The sequence below is a fragment of the Gekko japonicus genome, unplaced genomic scaffold (genome assembly GCF_001447785.1).
Source record: "Gekko japonicus isolate JY-2015 unplaced genomic scaffold, Gekko_japonicus_V1.1 scaffold624, whole genome shotgun sequence".
Taxonomy (NCBI): Eukaryota; Metazoa; Chordata; class Lepidosauria; order Squamata; family Gekkonidae; genus Gekko; species Gekko japonicus.
Window position 1 is genome coordinate 900,370 of NW_015164200.1, and position 19,953 is coordinate 920,322.

A 19,953-nucleotide genomic window follows, 5' to 3' on the forward strand; every position below is an offset into this window, starting at 1 on the left:
ACCGCAACTGTACACAATATTCCAAATGAGGTTGCACCATTGATTTATATAGGGGCATGATGATACTGGCTGATTTGTTTTCAGTTCCCTTCCTAATAATCCCCAGCATAACACTGGCCTTTTTTTATTGCCGTTGTACACTGTCTTGACATTTTCAGTGAGTTATCTACTATGAGATCTCTCTCTTGGTCAGTCTCTGCCAGTTTGGACCCCATCAACGTGTATTTATAGTGAAGATTTTTGCTCCAATGTGCATCACTTTGCACTTGGCCACATTAAACCCCATTTGCCATGTTCATGCCCACTCACCCATCCTTGACAGATCCCTTTTGAGTGCCTCATTATCCTCCCTGCTTTTCACCACCCTGAACAACTTCATGTCATCTGCAAATTTAGCCACTTTACTGGTTACTCCCAACTCCAAATAATTAATGAATAAGTTAAAAAGCATTGGACTTAGTACTGACCCTTGCGGTACCCCACTGCTTACCACCCTTCACTGAGAAAATTGCCCATTTATACTCACTCTCTGTTTCCTATTAGTTAGCCAGTTTTTGATCCACAAAAGGGCTTGTCCTTTTATCCTGTGACTATTGAGCTTACTTAGGAACCTTTAATGAGGAACTTTATCAAAAGCTTTCTGGAAGTCAAGGTAAACAACATCTATTGGGTCCCCCTTGTCCACATGTTTGTTCACTCCCTCAAAGAACACTAACAGGTTAGTGAGACAAGATCTTCCCTTACAGATCCCCATGCTGAGTCTGCCTCAATAGTTTTTGTTCATCAATGTGCCTACTAATTCTCTCCTTAATAATAGTTTCCACCAACGTACCCGGTATCAACATCAAACTGAGATGACTGAGAGAACTGTGACTGGCCCAAGGTCACCCAGCAGGTTTCATGTGGAGGAGTGGGGGATCAAACCCCATTCACCAGATTAGAGTCTGCTGCTCTTAACCACTATATCATGCTGGGTCTCCTGCTCTGCTGGCATTATTACTATGGAATGGTTTGGGAAGAATGTTTTAACAAAGGAAAAGATTGTGGATTATACTACCACGTATAGTACATGCCATCTATTGCTATATTATTCTATTATATCATTTCCCCATTGTTTAATATGCCAAGTCAATACTTTTGCTTTGTTTCAGCTTTGTTCCAACTTTTTTATTTAGTTTTAATTCCCACATACTAATTCCATTACATTGCTTATTGGATGTCCAATCCTATTGATTTGCATTGATTTATACTGTGTAATCTCACCTGAGAGAAAGGCAGACTATAAAAAAATTAGATATTGAAATAAATACTCTTAGTCTTCAAGGTGCCACTGGACTTTTTATTTGCCTCAGAGATGCTTACAACAATAAAACATTACAAATTACAGTAAAATTCCATACAGGTGCTGCTTGGAGAGAGGGTACTCCGATTAGCAGCACCCAGACACAAAATTAGCCACCCAAATGAGAAGAATTCAGGCATTCAGTCTTGACACAAGAATCAGGAGGTGTGTTACATATAAATGGAAACATCCTTTAAGGATTCTATTTCTAATTCAATGTGGTTTTAGTTGTATTTATTTTTAGTACTGAGTTAGCTACTGCATGTTTTGTTGAGCTGATATGATCTGGTTATTGTTTATTTGTTAGATTGTGTATTCATTTGTTGACTTGTGAGTGTATCGCAAACAGGCAGGATTTAAATGCCTTAAATAAATATACAATCAGCTTTGGTATTTTTATTCATGAATTGTATGTATGTAAATCACCTTTAAGATTATATGGTGCAAAGACTGGATAGGAATATTTTTAAATGCATTATATATTCAAAATACATTATACATATACACAGAAAAAGAGAATAAAATTAATATGAATATTTGGATATAATAGTTAAATCCAATAATTTTAATGATTATAAATTATTATTAAATAATATCAAATATAAACAATATCATTATATACAACACAAATATGCATACACATCAGACACCTCTAGGGTTGCCAGTCTCCAGATGGGGCCTGGAGATCTTCCACTTTTACAACTGATCCCCAGCTGACAGAGATCAGCTCCCCTGGAGAAACTGCCTGCTTTGAAGGGTGGACTCTACAGCATTGTACCCGCATTGTACCCTTCTGAGGCCCCTCCACTCCCCAAACCCCGCCCTCTCCCGGATCCACCCCCAAAGTCTGCAGTATTTTCCAACCCAGGCCCAGCAACCCTTCCACACCCACAACATAACAAGCCTTCTGAAGCGCTCCAAGGGAACGCGCCTACCGCGCATGCGTCTTGATGCAGCTTGGCCGGCAGGGAAGGAAGGAAAGCAGCAGAACGTTAAGGGCGAAGCTCGGCTCCGTTCTTCGATGTTTGCGCACGCTCGGCTATTCGCCGCGCACGCGTAGTGCGGCCTAGCCGCGCTGAGGAGACGAGGGGGACTGTGCCGACTGATTGGAGGCGGAGACGGTGGCGATTTATTTTTTTTCGTGGCGAGCTCGGTCTGCGATGTGTAGCTTGTGAAAGAGACCGAGAGCGCGAGCCGCGGCGAGGGAGGGCAGAACGCCATGAACCTGAGGGGCTTGTTTCAAGATTTCAATCCCAGGTGAGGCGAGGCCGAAGGGGCCGGGGGGGGGGGGGGGGGGGCCTAGGGGGGGGGGGCGGGTTAGGAAGGCCTCGAAGAGACGGAGGGGCGGGGCTTGTGTTTGTGGGGGAGCTGGCCCGGCTGCCGGTTGCCGTTTTCTCTCCTTCCGACTCGGGTCTGGTGTTCGGAGGCAGACCGCTTTTGGACCTGGAGGTTCCGTTTAGTTACAGCGTCACTAGGAGACGTTGGCTATTGATCCCAGCGACTCTGCGAGGGAAGAAGGGTGGCTTAGAGGGGCTTGAGATTTGTCCCAAAAAGCTTCATGGCTGAAGCCAGGAGGGGGAATTGATTTATTTCATTTCTCTCTTTCTTCTTACCTCTACTGCCGTGGAACCCATGATTCCCAGAAGGTCTCCTCTGCAGGTAGTCAGAGGCGTACTGCTGCTGCCTCTAGAGCTGTAGGTTTGGGTATATTGCTCAGGGTATTTTGCTTCTGGGTCCCTGACAACCCTGTGAAGGGTAGAGAGTGGCTGAGAGATTTGAGACTTCCTCCAAAGGCTTCCAGTGAGATTCGTTTCTCATGCTTGGGATCATTTATGTCATGGTTTTTTTTTTTTGGTTTTTTTTTGTAACGAAACTGCAGGTGGCATACTTGAGGGTTCCCCAGAAAGCACTGATCAAACCCACAGCTTGCTGCATCATGTGCTTCAGACCTCTACCCAAGTCTGCTCTGTGTGGTACATCGTGCTTAGTGCTTATTTTAGATGTTCACAGTGCTTTGTGTGCATCTCGGTAGTGGGTAAGAGAAGGAGCTGAAGCTCAGGAAATCCTCAGTTTGATTCTTATTTCTTTTATAATGGCCCCGGTCACACGGGCAGGAAACTGCAGAGGAGAAGCGTGGCTGTTTGCCCTGGGGCAAACTACTGCGCAGCTACGTGATCAGACCTCCTGTGGAGGTCCTGTGGCGGTACCGTGGAGGTTCCATGGCAAGGGAGAGGTGCCGATCACAGGACAAGCCGGCGCGCAATGAAGAAGCGCGCGCCGCGGCAAACTGTTTTGTATTTTTGTGTACATGACAAATGCGCATGCTCCGTTGGGTGCGCATGCGCATCCACAGAGACGTGGACAAAAAAAACACACCTTATTTGCAAGGGGACATGGGCGGGCGCCGGATGCCACCGGAAACGCGATCAGACGCCCGCCCTTTCCCCGCAGTTTCCGGAAACTAGTACCTCCAAGGTACTAGTTTTTTGCCACGCAGTTTCGGCTGGAAGCCTCGGTTGAGCCACGCTTCCCAGATGTGCTGGTGAGATCGCGCCCGGAAACTCCGGCTGTTTTCCATCTCACTTGTGTGGCCAATAATATACAGATTATACTTGTAGCACTTTAAAGATTCACTACATGTCATTCTAGCACATTAGTTATAGTTTGTTTTTTTGTACTATGGGTTGGCTCCTCTCTTTGCTTTCATGCTATGTAGGAAGTGGGGGGCATGGTCAGGGGAAGTGGACGTGTATGAAGTGCAGAGTGAAATGCAATTATGTGGAAATCAAATGTAACCTGGAAGAAGAGTCCAGTCACTGGTTATGCTAACGAAGCTAGCACCTATAATAAGTAGGAAGTTGCAGGTTTTGTTAAGATGGGTCTGTGGGGGAGGGTAGTGGTGTGAAGCCATTTGAATAAATCACAGTTCATTTGAAGGGGGTTTTTTTTGTTGGAGAATTGTGACTTTCAGATCAAAAATAGTGTCCCCCATTGGTTTCTGAATATTGTGGTTGTATTTTTAGAGTTGTGTCCATTTATTTATTTACATAGAGACAGAGCTGCTTGTGCCCTGTAGAGAGCAGAATATGGTTGACACCATATATCATACAGGAGGATGAGTCCAAGATGGTGTAGTTGATATTACTAAGTCTTGTGGCAGTATTGCCCCTCAATGTTAAAGTAGTCCATTATTGTCAGTGTGAGGCTGTTTTAAGTTAGGTGATTGTAAAACAGGAGAGGGCAGCCATCCAGGGCCTGTGTGAGAGAATTATCATTATCCAGCAAGGGTTGTAGCTAATTAATGATGCGTTGGACTGGTTTCAACCAGGAACCTCCTACATAAAACAAATGCATCTAAAGAAGTGGGCCTTAGTACATGAAAGCTTATGCAGGAATAAATTTTTAAGTCTTTAAGGTGCCACGAGAATCTTGCTTATTTTGGCTTTAACACATTAACAGGGGTACCCCTCTGGAATTGGTTCAGATGTGTGCTTGTTAAGCAGCCTTAAATGAGCTACTTTCAAATACCCCATCCCACTCTGCCCTGCAATATGGGGCTAATTCAATTTATCTCCCATACAGAGTTGTTGCAAGAATTGCAACAATATATATGGGAAGCACTATATCAAAGCTTCATATTATTTACTTCTGTCATTCTTCTAATAGCCCATGAGGCAGGCCAGCATAATCCTTCCCACACTGGAGAAAGAGAACAATTTGAAAGAATGCTTAATAAATTCACAGACTAGCCAAGGATGTTTCAGATCATGCTGTTTAGAATAATTTGTTAATATTTGTCTTGCCTTTGAATCCAGAAGGCTCATAAGAACATAAGAGCCCTGTTGGATCAGACCAATGGTCCATCTAGTCCAGCATCCTGTCTCACATAGTGGCCATCCAGTTCCTCTGGACAGCCACCAACAGGGCATAGAGGTTGAGGCCTTCCCCTGATGTTGCCTCCTGGCTCTGGGATTCAGAGGTCTGATGCCTCTGAATGTAGAGGTTCCCCTTAGTCACAATGGCTAGTAGTCACTGATAGACCTATCCTCCATGAATCTGTCTAATCCCCTTTTAAAGCTACTTGCTGTGGCACTGAATTCCACATTTTAATCACTCTCTGTGTGGGACTTCCGGTTGGTGGATTGGCGATGGCGGTCGCTCTCCCCAGTTCGCGGGGAGGCAATTAGTACACCAGCGGCAAGGAGGGGTGCTGCCTGAAGTGGCACCCCCACAGAGCCCTTGTGATGGGTTCCAGGCCAGAGGGCTTTTGAACGTTAGCCTCTTCGACGGCTCGATGCCGGAGAATAGAGGCTTCCCTCTGCCCTGACGGTCCTGCCGCTGAGTGACCATATGGTACAAGCTAATTCGACCAGGACAAGCACAGGAGATCGAGCGGAACAACAAATGAGAGAGCGAGGTCTGTGAAAGGACCAACAATGAACGTGAGTTCAAAGTAAATGGACTATTTTGATAAAACAGAGTACCCCCCCCCTGGGAAAAGTGGAGCGCAAGGAGGGACGCCTCCTGAACGCAGAGACAGATCAATATAGCGAAGGGGGTAGGGGGGAAACAAACAGTGAGACTATATTGAGAGACTTACTTGAGTACCGATAGTCAAAAGACGAGTCTTTCGAGCCCTGACAAAGCGGTTTGAAATTGTAAACAAAGAGGGAACATGGCGGCTTCCCGAGGAAAGTTTAAACCGAAACCAGGCAGCCAGAGTCCAAGACCGGAAGAGGGAGCAGACGTCATGAAGCTACTAGTGGATATGCTGAAGCCGGTGATGGAGCAACTCTGTGGTATTAACCAGCAACTGGCTACATTAAATCAAAACTTTGCTCAACAGCAGCGCCAGCTGGCAGAAATGGAGAAGAAAGTGGAGCAACTTACTTAAAAAGTTATAGAAATGGACACTGCAAATAAGAAAGTGAAGAAAAGATTGACAGATGTGGAAACAACACAAAAACTTCAGGAAACTCGTTTTTTACAGGTTCAAATGGAAAAAGCTAATATGACTCTTAGATTTCAGGGAGTGCCTGAAATTGAAAAAGAAGATTTGAAGAAGACTCTGGGCAAGATGATTGCTCCAGTAACAGGCTTATCAGCGGAGGAAATAATAAAAGACATGGAAGCTGCCTATAGGGCATACTCCAATTATATAAAGAAAAATAGCTTGTCTGGAGAGATTGTGGTTAGATTTGCGAGAAGACAGACCAGAGATGCAATATTAAAGGCAACTTCGGCAAATCCACTGAAATCTGGGAATATAACCAAAACTTTAAAAAACATTCCATTTGAAATACGTCAAAAGAGGAACAGCTACAAGGAGCTCATCTCATTTCTTCAAACCAATGGAATTCAGTATCGGTGGGCAATTCCTGAAGGTGTAATTTTTAAAATCAACGATAAAAGAGAGAAGATTGACTCCATCTTTAAAGCTAAAGAGTTTCTGAGCTGGGATCAGAGGAAAACCTGAAAGATGAAGAAACTAAATCAAGTGACTCTGCTACTTCTGGAATGGACGAGGGTTCTGTGGGTGAAACGGGAGCTGTGAAAACTGTATATGATTTTAGAGACAGAAAACTGAAAGGACTCTATAAACCACCCATTGAAGTAAAGAAGATGCTCAAGACGTTCTCTCATAAAAATTAATTTACTAACATAGAAGTAAAACAAGAACTCTACGGGTATATTGTGTGACTAACACTTATTACTAACATATAGCTTAACACGGAAATGATCTCCTTCTCTTGGGTTTTTAGTTAGTGTGGGTATCTTTCCTTTATCCCTAGTTGTAGTCCCTCCCTATAATTTTCGTTGTAGTTCGGTAGTCTTATGAAAAATAATAAAATTCCCCCCTTGGGGGTTTAAAAAAAATAAAAATCTCTCTGTGTGTAAAGAAGTGTTTCCTTTTGTCCGTCCTAAATCTTCTGCCCATCAGCTTCATTGTATGCCCTTGCATTCTAGTATTCTGGGAGAGGCAGAAAAATTTCTCTATGTCAGCTTTCTCCACCCCATGCATAATTTTATAAACCTCTATCATGTCCTCCCTTAGTTGTCTCTTTTCTAAACGGAAAAGTCCCAGACTCTTCAGCCTTTCCTCATAGGAAGGGTGCTCAAACCCCCTAATCATCTTGGTTGCCCTCCTCTGTACTTTTTCCAGCTCTGCAATATATTTTTTGAGATATGGTGACCAGAACTGTCTCCAGTATTGCAAATGAGGCCGCACCATAGATCTATACAGGGGTGTTATAATATTGGCCGTTTTATTTTTAATTCCTTTCCTTATAATCCCTAACATAGAGTTCGCCTAGATCCAGGTGGTCAGCCATTTTGGTCTGAAGTGGCAGAACAAATTTAGAGTCCAGTGGCTGATAAAGGTTTATTTTGTGTGCAAGGCATGCTTTTTCAAATACATTGGAATGGTAGGTAAGGTTCAAATTTATAGACTTAACACCAAATTAACATGTAACATGATAATGTTTAAGATATGCAAAGTCAGAGCTAAAAAACAAGCTCAGGTCATAAGGTCAACAGTTGTAAAACAATAAACATGTCCAAATAGCAGATAAATGTCTAAAAGTATATTTTCTAATTGTGACCAGGCGTGGAGCACACTTAACAGCATTTTTTGAGGTGGATGCAGTGTCATGTCAGCAAAAAAATCCCAATATTCCTTGCATTACATTCAGTAGTCTAACAGACTATTCTGAAAAAGATACTCTAAAATACAGAGGACTTATAGTCCTTCTTGTTGAGAATACATATGTGAGGACTGAATGAGTTAGCATATGTAATGAGATAAGAAACAAATATTCCTGTTGAGTCCTGGGGAGGTTTTTGTTCCAAGTGTTATAATAACTTGTAATTTCCCTTTCCATTCTGTTCTGAAGTTCCTTTGTAATAAAACAGCTACTTTGAGGTCACCCATTGAATGTCCTGGAAGGTTGAAGTGTTCTCCTACAGGTTTCTCAATCTTGTGATTCCTGATGTCATATGTGTGTCCATTTATCCTCTGGCATATGGTTTGTCCTGATTGTGTCAGCTATAGCTGCCAGGAGTGTGGTGTATGTTTCTAATTGCTTTGCATTCCTTCCCATGTGCTTAATTGCATATGAGCTGTAACGCGTATCTTTCAAGGTCACTGGAGGAGTTGGTGTGTCTAGGTTTCGTGGGAAGCGTCTTACTTTCCCAGCTTCGCAGCCCTTAGAGAATCTGCCAAATGCCCGCGCGCGGGAGCCCATCTATTTGGGTAGCACTTGGGGGGGCATACGAATGCCCTATATCCTATTATGCGCATAGGTAACCCACCATTCCTAACAGTGTTCATGTTACTGCATCTATGGCTTTTCAATAAAAGTAAAACCTTCCTAGTAGCATGTACTTCATTGTCTTGCTGTGGATCCTGACAGTTTGACCTATGCAGAGAACCGAGGGGCATTGTTGACATTTAATTGCATATACAATGTTAGATGAGCAAGTGAATGAGTTTTTGATGGTGTAGTTGATGTTGTTAGGTCCAGATTGTGTTGTCTTGCTATCAGCTTTTTAACTCATAATTTTCCTTCCTTTGATTGTGCTGACTGAATAATGACAGTTTGAAGACAGCAGTTTTGGTGTTAGTCAATTTCCTAGTGGGAGGCAGCTGGAGAAAGACTGGTCTGCTCATTGCTAATGAGAAGTGCAAATGCTGCATTAAGAGATATAGAACTACCTCACGTCTTTCAGTGTCGGTTGCAAACCCCAAATTGTTTTTAACATGGTAAAAACAAAAAGCCTTGTTCATCTGCAGAGCCAAAAGAAAGTTCTGGTTTGTAATGCATCAGTTGCTATGCTTAAAGTGGCGTATTATTTAGGTGTACCATGAAAAGCTTGAAAGCACATGTACCTTTTAGAATATCCAGAATCCTGCTGGTACATGAATAGTTCAGAAAGTTTATCTTGACATGCTTGAACTTTGGCATTGTATTTATTGTTTTGAACCAGCTGAGTATAACCTTGAAAGAAAACCAAGGCATTCTTTAAGAAGAAGGAACAACTGGATTAAACTTTTTAGTGTTGCATTAGATTTTAGGGGTAGTGGTAGGTAGCACTCATTTATATGATGCTCTGTTACTAATTAGACTTGAGCAAGTCACCTAATCTCTTTGTTGCTTTGAAAAGCAATCTTAATCGCAGGTAAACTCTGCTGGCAAAAATTATTTCTGGTCTGCAGTATCAAGTTACTTCAGTATCAAGTTACTGGGAAAAAAATTTACTTTTAAAGATAATGTTTCATAAAATTAATAATGTGACTGAATGGGGAGGGGCTGTGGCTCAGTGGCAGAGCATCTCCGTTGCTGGAGGTGCTCTGAGACGTGGCGAACAGGAAGAGCCCGAGTGCATCTCGGATTCTCAGGGGTCTGCAGGAGACCCTCAGCCTGGGGAGCTGAGGAGAGTGTCTTCCACGGCGACGGCCAAGGAATTGAGGCACTCCTTTTCCCCGACAGGTCCCGTTGCCGCGGAGCCATGATGGTGCCTAGGGATGGCTGCCGGAATAAGCGGACACAGTCAGAAATTTGAAAAGGCTTCTAGAAGATCTCCAAGGCTTTAATCGTGAGTTAAGCAATGCTCAAGTGATACAAAGCGAATATATGAGCCTTGGTAGTAATTAGAAGTGCCTGTTTGCAAAGCGTGGGAGGAGGGGAAACTCAAGACTCCCCCCCCTAAAACTGAAACCGGTTTTAAAATGGAAAAAAAAGACTTTGAGCAAAAGTGAACAAAAGAGAATCTAAATGAGCTTGAAAGCTGCATATTGACTCAAAACGGAGCAAAATTGACTAACTTTTGTCTTGTTTTGGAAAACGTACTTCTTGTTGATATTATGGCTGGGAGAGGGTGGAAAGTGAAGCTGGAGAAAAAAATAGCGACTGGAAATAACCAACCAATAACTCCCTCCCACAACCAGGAAGTATCTTCAGACATTTCTACACTGTTAGCAAATGCATTGCGCCCCCTAATGGAACAGATGACGAATCTCAACTCCAAACTAGACATAATGTAAAAGCAATTGACTCAAATGGATAAAAGGACCTCAACAACGGAGAAAACCTTTTAAAAAATGGAAAAGCAGACTGAGAGCATTACTAAAAGAGTGGATGAAGCGGAAAAAGAAAGCTCTTCTGATAAATCACAATTAATAGAGCTCCAGCTGGATAGATCCATGTATGTTCTACGTTTCCAAGGGATTCCTAAAGAAAAAAATGAGGACTTAAAGGAACTTTTAGCAGAGACCCTGGCCCCACTAATGGATTATAAACAAGAGGATTTACTGAAGGAGATGGACTTGGCTTATAGGATCTATCTGGATTTTATAAAGAAAAATAAACTCCCAGGGGAAACATGTTTGAAATTCATGAAATGATCCACCAGAGAACTGGTGCTAAAATCTACAATGGGGAAGTCTTTGAAAATCAAGAATCAGGAGATAAAAATCTTAAAATATATCCCCTTTGAAATCAGGAAACGGAGGAGGCTTTACAGAGAACTTGCACTCTCTTTACAAAAGAAAGGAATACCCTATAGATGGGCTTTCCCTGAAGGACTGAGCTTTAAATATGAGGATAAAAGATTTAAAATTGACTCTGTTCCAAAAATGGAAAAATTTATGGATCAATATTTTAATTCAAAGCCAAGCAAGAAAGAAAAGAATCCAAAGCCAAATGAGGAGGAAGAAGAAGATGAAGAAGAAGAATCCTACTCACAGGATTCAATAAGCACCAGTTCCAACTCTTCAGAGACGTTGGAATCTGAGAAAGGAGAAACCACTCCCAAACCCCGAAGACTGAAGAAACGCAAGAAGAAAAGACTCTAAAACTAAGACAGTCGTTTATTGTGCAGTTTAAGCTAAAAAGCTATATAAAGTAGCGTTTCACTCTCTTCTCTATATTCTCTATTTAAAAAAAAAAACTTTTATATAACATTAATCATGTATCAATAGATGACATATATATTCATGTAACCAAGACCGATGTCACCCTGTTAGTCTGTACCCCTCCCCTATCCATTAGGGCTTGTAGATTTCCTTCCCCATGCCCAGTAGTTCTTTATGTATTAGTGATCCCTACCCTATATCCTGTAGATTAAGAGTTAGGGTTTAGTTATTCCTTTCCCCAATCCCATAGACATTGAAAAACAATAAAATCTTATATAAAAAAAGAATTGCAATAATTTAATGAATGCAAAAAAGAGGGAATTGTGGTGATGTATATTCAAAAGTAATTGTCCACTACATCTGATGTAAAATTTGGGACTAGGAACTTCACATGTGGTGGTGGGAGTCCACCTCTTTTACTGTACCTGTTTTGTTAGCTTCTGGCTGTGACTCTAGTTCATATTTATAAATAGGTAGTTGTGTTATCATAAGACTTTGTACTTAAAATATTGTGTTGATTTTATTAAAAGTTGTCTTACAATTCCCTCAGGAGGAGGGTAGCTGTGAGAACTCCTTACCTGTGAGTGAGAGTGCTAGACCAGGACTGAGGAGACCCAGGTTCAAATCTTCACTCGACCAAGAAGTTTACAGGATGATCTTGGGCTAGTCTCTCTCCCTCGGCCTAACATCACTCAGAGGGTTGTTGTGAGGAGGAAAGGAGAAACACGTATTCTACCCTGAGCTTACTGAAGGAAAGACAGGATAAAAATGTAATAAATAGACTCTGGAAGGCTGCTTTAAGTCAAGTCAGACAGTTCTGAGCAAGAGCAGTATTATTCATCTTGTTGTGTTCGCCTGAACTTCTGTGTGGCAACTGTTTTCTGATGTGCAGAAACGTGCCTTAAGGTTGTCATTTTCTCTCTCCCCCCCCGCCTTTTAAACAGCAAATTTCTTATCTATGCTTGCCTGCTGCTGTTCTCAGTTCTGCTTTCTCTCCGTTTGGATGACAAGATTCAATGGAGCTACTGGGCAGTGTTTGCTCCAATATGGTTGTGGAAGTTAATGGTCATCGTGGGTGCCTCAGTAGGAACTGGAGTATGGGCACGGAACCCACAGTATCGGTAAGAATAAGATTGTTTACATAAACAATATTTGGGTTAATTAATGTAATTTGTTCAGTGGTGCATTCATTGAGGCAGCTTAAGTGTGCATGGTTGCCATGCAAGCTTAGTGTCTGCTAGTATAATCATAATACCACTATTCAGGTGGCTACAAGAGCAAGCCAACTCTTGGCTCATAGAGAATTGTATCCACTGGTTTGGTTCCAGTGACCCCCTCAGTTGAAGGTACTGGAAGATGTGAATCTTTGCCATGTTCCCTGAAGTGGAGGGACTGCATTCACCCTCCTCAGTGCAGTCCTTGTGGCTACTAGTCCATAACGGTCCAGTGGCCATGGAGAATCAACTCTCCCAAGGTTGGGAGGGGTTGGAGCATTTGGGAGGACAATACAGCAAAGATTTTTCATACTTTTGCCAATCATTGGATCCAACCTATGGTCTTACTGTCATTGTAGCTGTTGCCATTACTGTATAATGGTACTTAAGCAAGTACCATTGCCAGGGAAGCTGGAATTTCAGCACCTGGTCATCTGTATTCATCCCATATATAAAACAGAAGTATTACCTTTCCCCAAAGGAATATACTTTTTATATCAGATTTGGGCAACCTGTAGAGGCTGAGAATCCAATTGGCTGAAAACTGTGTGGATGAAGCTAATGTATAGTAAAGTAACATAATGGATTATTTGCTTTTCTGACCCTCTTTAGAGCAGAAGGAGAAACATGTGTGGAGTTCAAAGCTATGTTAATTGCAGTGGGCATCCACTTGTTACTGCTGATGTTTGAAGTGCTAGTCTGTGATGGAATCGAGAGAGGAACCCGCTTCTGGCTTCTGGTCTTCATGCCATTGTTCTTTGTGTCTCCAGTGTCAGTTGCAGCTTGTGTGTGGGGATTTCGGCATGACAGATCTCTAGAGGTGAGGGGCTTTGGTGTGTAGAGAATATTAAATGATGTTGGTGTGTGATTACACTTGTTTAAAATCAGAAACTGAAGATTCCAGTTGACTTCTCTGTCTTAAAATTACCTAATTTTGAAAAGTAGTATGTTTAAGTGGGGTTCTCCATATGAGCGTGCTTACTAGAGGTGTGTAAAAAAACCCCAACAGTATTTTTGGTTTGGGTCCAATAGACCCCCCCCCCCCCATTCAGTATTTCTGAAAAATCCTGGATCCCAATACTGGTATGGTATTTGGATCTGGAATTTTTTGGAATTCTCAATTTTTTCACATTCTATATACCCAAGGGAAAAAAATACTGATTTTTTGAAAAGCCAGCCCTGACCCAGGAGAAGTTGGTCCCAGGATCTGTGTGCAGTGAGGAGGTCTCTCCCTGCCACTGGCAGACTTGGTTGGGAGGGGCTTCTCCTGCAGTGTAGTTTAAATTGCACTGCAGAAGAGGCTGGCTCCAGGACCTGCATGAGGTGGAGAGGCAAGAGAGGATCAGCTGGGGTGGTGGGTGGTGGGAGCTCTGCAGTGCCTCATCTGGGGCTGGCTCCTCTTGCAACGGACAAGCTGCCAGAGGAGCCAGTTGAAGTGTCACGGAGTTTTCAGCTCCACCCCACCTCAGGTGATCCTGGGCTGGCTCCTCTTGCAGCTCAGTTTAAACCGAGCTGCAAGAGGAGCCCACCAGCTGAATGTACCCAAATAAAGGGGGAAAAAATTTCTTTATTTGGACTCAGCTATATTGGTAGCCAATCAGATTCTCTGATCTGTATTCAGCTTAAATATCAGGGTTTTAAAAATATTTATATTTTGTGGTGTTCCACTCATTCCTTGTCTGATAACAATGCTAGATGAAGCATGAACTTAGAATATTGGATACTGAGCTGCAGTGTATTTTGTCTGTGACTGTTGGATGCTGTGCAAACACTGTTTAATTCTATTATGTTTTCTTTTTGTGTCTTAGCTGGAAATCCTGTGTTCTGTCAATATTCTTCAGTTCATATTTATTGCACTCAGATTGGATGAAATTATCAAGTGGCCATGGCTTGTATGTAAACTATTTTAATGCTATTTTCAAACCTTGAGGTTTATGCAATCTTTGAATGTTGATAATGTGGGTTTGTTGTATTATGAAAACACAGAGCATTCATCTATGAAACAAATCACCCACATAATCTAGCTGTGCTTGATAAGTGGTAGGTGAACTTTTCAATATGAAAACAATACCTTCTATGTGATGAAAATTGTCAATATTGCATACTAGCAAGATATTCTAAGGGTTTCTTGTTGCTAAAAGAGACAAATGTGCCATCCTAATTGGTTACACCCTTCTGCATCAGTTGACTGCAGTGAATGTAGAAGGATATAGCTCTATTTAGGATGGCACTGTACGCCGTCTTCAGAAAAGCCTACTGTGCAGTCCTGGGATGGTTTCAGAATGCAGCTGAGTGACTACATGTCTGAACCCTTCTGATATTAACAGGCCAGTATATAGAGATATTCTGGCCCATTATTTCTGTTGATAGGCTTGTGTTCCATGTGCAGGTGTCCTTGACATGGAGGAGGAATCAAATATGTAATCATCTGCCTGCATTCAGAACTCAAAACAGAGCCATGTGAATTGCACCATGTTCTTTCTTTGGATGCTTTTATTTGCTCTAACCTCTTTGGTGCTTCAAGATTGGAGCGTCTTTGTTTCTTCATGAGATTCCTCCCCAGGTATGGGGGCACATGAATGAGCAAACAAACCTTAGTTTTAATCCTCACTTCAGAAGGTAGCTTTGTTGGTCTGCAGTAGAATGGTTAGATTTGAGTCCACTGACATCTTAGAAACCATCAAGATTTTTTGTCAGATCTGATGAACGGGCCTTCGACTCTCAGAAGCTTATACCCTGAAAATCTTGCTGGTCGCAAAAGTGCTACTGGATTTGAATCTAGTTTTCTTCCTAGAAGGTGATAAAAGTACAATTTTTATTAATATAAATTCTTTCTGACTCTAGTATTCCACAGGCCAAGCTTCTTAAAGTTGTAGTAAATTGAGGTGTTGTATGGTTTCTTAGGCCCATTTATGTGGTCTTGTTGCGCATGTTAAAGTCCAAGGATTTCATCTCTCATTTTAGAAGATGCCAGGTCCTGTGGTTGCTTATAGCATTTTAAAATGTAATATCAAATTTTTGATGTGATGGCATTTCTCAAAAGGTTTAAGAACGGTTCTCAGTGATCACTGACTTACCCTTTTTCCTACCCTCTTTTAGGTTGTCTGTGTCCCGCTGTGGATCTTGATGTCTTTTCTGTGCTTAGTCGTACTTTATTACATCGTCTGGTCTGTCTTATTCTTGCGCTCGATGGATGTGATTGCTGAGCAAAGGAGAACTCACATAACAATGGCCATCAGTTGGATGACAATTGTGGTTCCATTACTCACCTTTGAAGTAAGCAAAAAAAAAAAAAGATTCACTTGTGAAGTTGGGATATTGGGGTACTTTCAGTGGTTCTGTTTCTTAGGCTTTCATCTTTAGAGACCATTGCAGTCACAAACACAACTACTTAAAAAATTTTACGTGTAAAAAGAAGAAAGCTGAATGCATACAGGGGGTATAAATATGAACATAGAATACCTGCCATTTTTAAAGTCATTCTGATGTTTACTTAACAAGACTATAACCTGTGCAGCACGTATTCTGTTCCACCACAAGAGAGAATTAAAATTCTGCAGCAACGTAATCCACATTCTGTGCTTTAAGAAAGTGAACTCCATGACTGTGTACAAATTATACATTTTAAGCACACTTGTATATATCTGTATGGTTCTGGTCTCTGGAGTTTCAAGGAGCTGTACAGATACTGAAGTGCTGCCCCTGCTGAAGGGAAATCCAGTTGTTTCTGTCTGGCTTTGGAGATCTTTCCACATGTTGCTCACACACTTTCAAATCTGTCTTTGCTGCCTTAACTGCTAGAAACTCTGAGATCACAGTACCAAACCCCTAACACTTTTTCTGTCCTTCTGTGAAACAGAATATATAGTCTTGAGTACACCTTTTTAACCCTGGCCTTGAAGGGCATGTTATTCATTTGCCTCGTGACTAAAGAGGTCTCTGATCCTATGAAGCTAGTAGATGACATAGCATATCTGATGAACTGGGGCAAAGCAAATAAGGAAAAATTCAAGGTGTATTTCATTTTGCTGACTAGAAATATGATGTTGGCACTTAAGGAATTTTAAATACACACTAGCACTTTTTGGATTTAGTATCAAGGAACATTAAGTATCCAGCTTCGGGCCAAAACTAGCAGAGTTTCACCTAGCATGAACCTGATACAGTTTAATTGTTTTGTTAGATCCTGCTGGTGCACAGATTGGATGGACACAACACATTCTCGTATATACCCATATTTGTTCCTCTTTGGCTTTCACTGATAACTTTAATGGCAACAACGTTTGGGCAGAAGGGAGGCAATCATTGTAAGTATACCACAGAGAATCTTCCTCTCTGCCCCTTCCCCCAAAACCGGTTTCAGTTCTGTCCCTCTTGTTGATCATTTTCACTGGAACAGAATCTCTGTGTTTCTGTGTTGGTTGGTTTAATTGTAGAATGAATGTCTCAACCTCTTATTTGTACAGGGTGGTTTGGAATACGCAAGGACTTCTGTCAATTCCTGCTTGAAATTTTCCCATTCCTAAGAGAATATGGCAACATTTCTTATGATTTGCATCATGAAGATAATGAGGAAACAGAAGAAACCCCTGTCCCAGAACCTCCCAAAATAGCACCAATGTTTCGAAAAAAGACTGGTGTGGTCATTACCCAGAGTCCTGGTAAATATGTTATACCACCCCCCAAGCTAAACATTGATGTGCCAGATTAAAAATGAACATCAGAACTGTGTGGCACATAGCCAGATCTGACTCTTCCCCATGAAACTATTAGGAATCAGTGGCCAACATTATTTTATCTCATGCCTTGTTTTAATTTTGTTCATGGATAGAAAGATGTCCTTTAGTGGCTACAGTATAGGTAATGGAGATTTGTTTTAATTTAATTTAAGAGTTTCCACATATCAGCACATGAAATGCCATACCAGTAAATCTGTGAGGAGACAATAGCTATAACAAGGTTCACAAACAAAAAACACCTTGTCCCATCTGCACCTATCAAGTAATGATCTATGGAATTTATTTTTATGCTCTTAACCTGTGTAGAGTCCTACAATATGACTAAGCTTTTGAAATACTGTATTCATAAACTTCAGTCCTAACCACAGTTACGCATGGGCAAGTCTGGCTGAAATCAATAGCCTTTGCACAAATGTATCAAATGGGGAGAGGCTAGGTTTGCGTTGGCAGTGGGTGGGAACCTTTTTGATTGATTGGATTAAAGCTTGCCTGTATAGTATTTATATGAACTTTTGGCAATGTAATATATTTTTTAAAAAATCTGTACAGTATAAATATGTTAAAAGTATTTTTTTAAGAAACTGTATGAAATGCATAATCTCTTGTGAATGACATCTTTTCTGTTTAATTTTGTATACTTCGCTTCCATTTATGTTGAAGTCCCCTAGCCACATGGTATTATTGTACTGGCATCCACTTGCCTTTCCTTTCTTCTTTGAACCATGGACGCTATGTTTCAGGAATGTCCTCAGGTAGGACTTGAGTGTTCTTCCTCTTTTAATGGATCAAATGATCATAAAAAATGTATGTAAATTATTGTGTAAATAACCACAATCTTTGTACTGTGTAGAGAAATGAGTGGGGACTATTGTTTTGGAAAGTTGCTTTTCAATATTTGTTGAAATGTTACTGTCAGTAAAGTATCTACATGTATCACTAGCAGGTCTCTTATGCTCAGTACTTGAAAAAAGGAGTCAACTTCAGTTGTGAAAACACTTCATTAGCGTATGATGAAAGAGAAGTTGTTTTCAGAAAGTAGAATAACCAGTAATTTTTCAAAGCACTTTGACAGTGTTCTTGATAAGAGGATGGTTAGATCTCTTTCCTATACTGTGTGATTGAAAGAATGATCATATTCACTTTGTCCCTATATCTGCTGGCTCCTGTACTGGAGGATGCAAATCTTCCACTTCTCAGATAGTGCTGATTCCTGGAAATTACTAGTAACTTCAATTGGTTGGATATTAAGACTGCTATCACAAAACTACTATTGTGTGACATGATGTTTTATAACGCTAGAGTGTAAAATTCCTGTCAACTCACAAACACAAAACAGCTCAATGATATCAACATTGTTAGTCAGTGCTAGTTGTGTTGTGAAAGATTATATATATATATATATATACACACACACATACACATACACACATACATATATATATACATACATACATACACACACACATACATATATATATATATACCCATACATAAACACATACACATACATACATACATATACACATACATATACACATACATACATACACATACACACATACATACATACATATATATATATATACCCATACATATACACATACATATACACATACATACATACATATATATATATATATACACACACACACACATATCCCTCTCATCTCGCCATATCTGAGGGTACTTACATTTGGAGATTGGGGCTGTGAATGGAAAAGACAGCTCTATCAACCAACCTGAAAAACAACTGAGATTTGCAGAAAAATCTGAAATCTGGGGGGGGGGGGGGGGGGGGGGTTTTTTTTTTTTTACAGAAACTCCCAAATGATGAAAACAGTGTCTGTAGCTTTAAGACATGGGTCAGCATCAACTACTGAGTGATTCACCCAGGCCCATCTGCTTACTATTGTTCAATAGTGGCTGCCCTACAAAAGCCAGTGTGTATAGTGGCTTCAGACTAGCATCTGGGAGACCCAGGTTTGAATCCCCACTCCACTGTGGAAGCTCATTAGGTGACATTGGGCCAGTCACACACAATCAGCCTAACCTGCCTTATAGGGTTGTTGTGAGCATACAGTGGAGAAGAGGAGAATAATGTAAACTGCTCTGAGTTCGCATTATGAAGAAAGGTGGGATGTAAATAAATAATAAAGATAGCTGAAGTTGGGGGACAGATGAAATGTGGGTGGGTGTGAAGAAGAAAAGGAAGCAGGGAAAGGTGAGGATATGGGAGTTTCTAGGAGGAGGGAAAGTAGTAGTAGTATGGGGAATACTTCACTTTCCCCCGTATCCCCTTTCCACACAAGTCTTTGCAGATTCCTCCAGTGCAAATGGGCCATAGATTTGCTAAGGTCAGAGTTTCCTAGAGTTACTATTTAAATCCTAAAGTTTCCTAGAGTTACTATTTAAATCCTAAAGGACAGAAAAGACACCTGAATAAAACCATACTATCAAGGTTTTGTTTATCTAGTTGTACAGCAGAGCTCTAGAGGTGTGTACAAAAGACTCAGAGCTAGTGTCGTTCTTCCCCTTCAACACTTAGTGTTATTTTTTAGTGTTATTTTTACTAAACATCTGTAACCCCAGACGAAAATACACCAATCAGACTGAGCCAAATAGGTGCAAAATTTGTTCATATTACTTGTTTACTTTCAATGAATAAATATATATATTATATATATTATTTTCCCTTATCAGAGCCCAAGATGGCTTTTAATTAATGAATTAAAAGCATCTTTCTTT

General features: G+C 41.1%; 2 protein-coding genes across 2 annotated transcripts in view; one reads left to right on the forward strand and one right to left on the reverse strand.

Moving 5' to 3' along the window:
- IDS (iduronate 2-sulfatase) overlaps positions 1-3,000 on the reverse strand; it is a 45,222-nt gene extending 42,222 nt beyond the window's left edge. The window contains exon 1 of the mRNA XM_015408381.1: positions 2,956-3,000. The gene's annotated coding sequence lies outside the window, so the exon portion shown is untranslated. The remainder of the gene's footprint in view (positions 1-2,955) is intronic.
- TMEM185A (transmembrane protein 185A) lies at positions 2,286-18,123 on the forward strand. Its single transcript, XM_015408382.1, has 7 exons — positions 2,286-2,599; positions 12,200-12,376; positions 13,082-13,289; positions 14,278-14,361; positions 15,569-15,745; positions 16,653-16,776; positions 16,936-18,123. The coding sequence occupies exons 1-7, from the start codon at positions 2,562-2,564 to the stop codon at positions 17,178-17,180; spliced, it is 1,053 nt and encodes a 350-aa protein (XP_015263868.1). The 5' UTR covers positions 2,286-2,561; the 3' UTR covers positions 17,181-18,123.
- The last annotated feature ends 1,830 nt before the right edge of the window (positions 18,124-19,953 follow it).

Coding starts and splice junctions, on each gene's coding strand:
- TMEM185A (XM_015408382.1), top strand. CDS start 2,562: ATGAACCTGAGGGGCTTGTTTCAAGATTTCAATCCCAG. Junction 12,377..13,081: donor GCACGGAACCCACAGTATCG/GTAAGAATAAGA, acceptor GACCCTCTTTAG/AGCAGAAGGAGAAACATGTG. Junction 15,746..16,652: donor TTCCATTACTCACCTTTGAA/GTAAGCAAAAAA, acceptor TTGTTTTGTTAG/ATCCTGCTGGTGCACAGATT.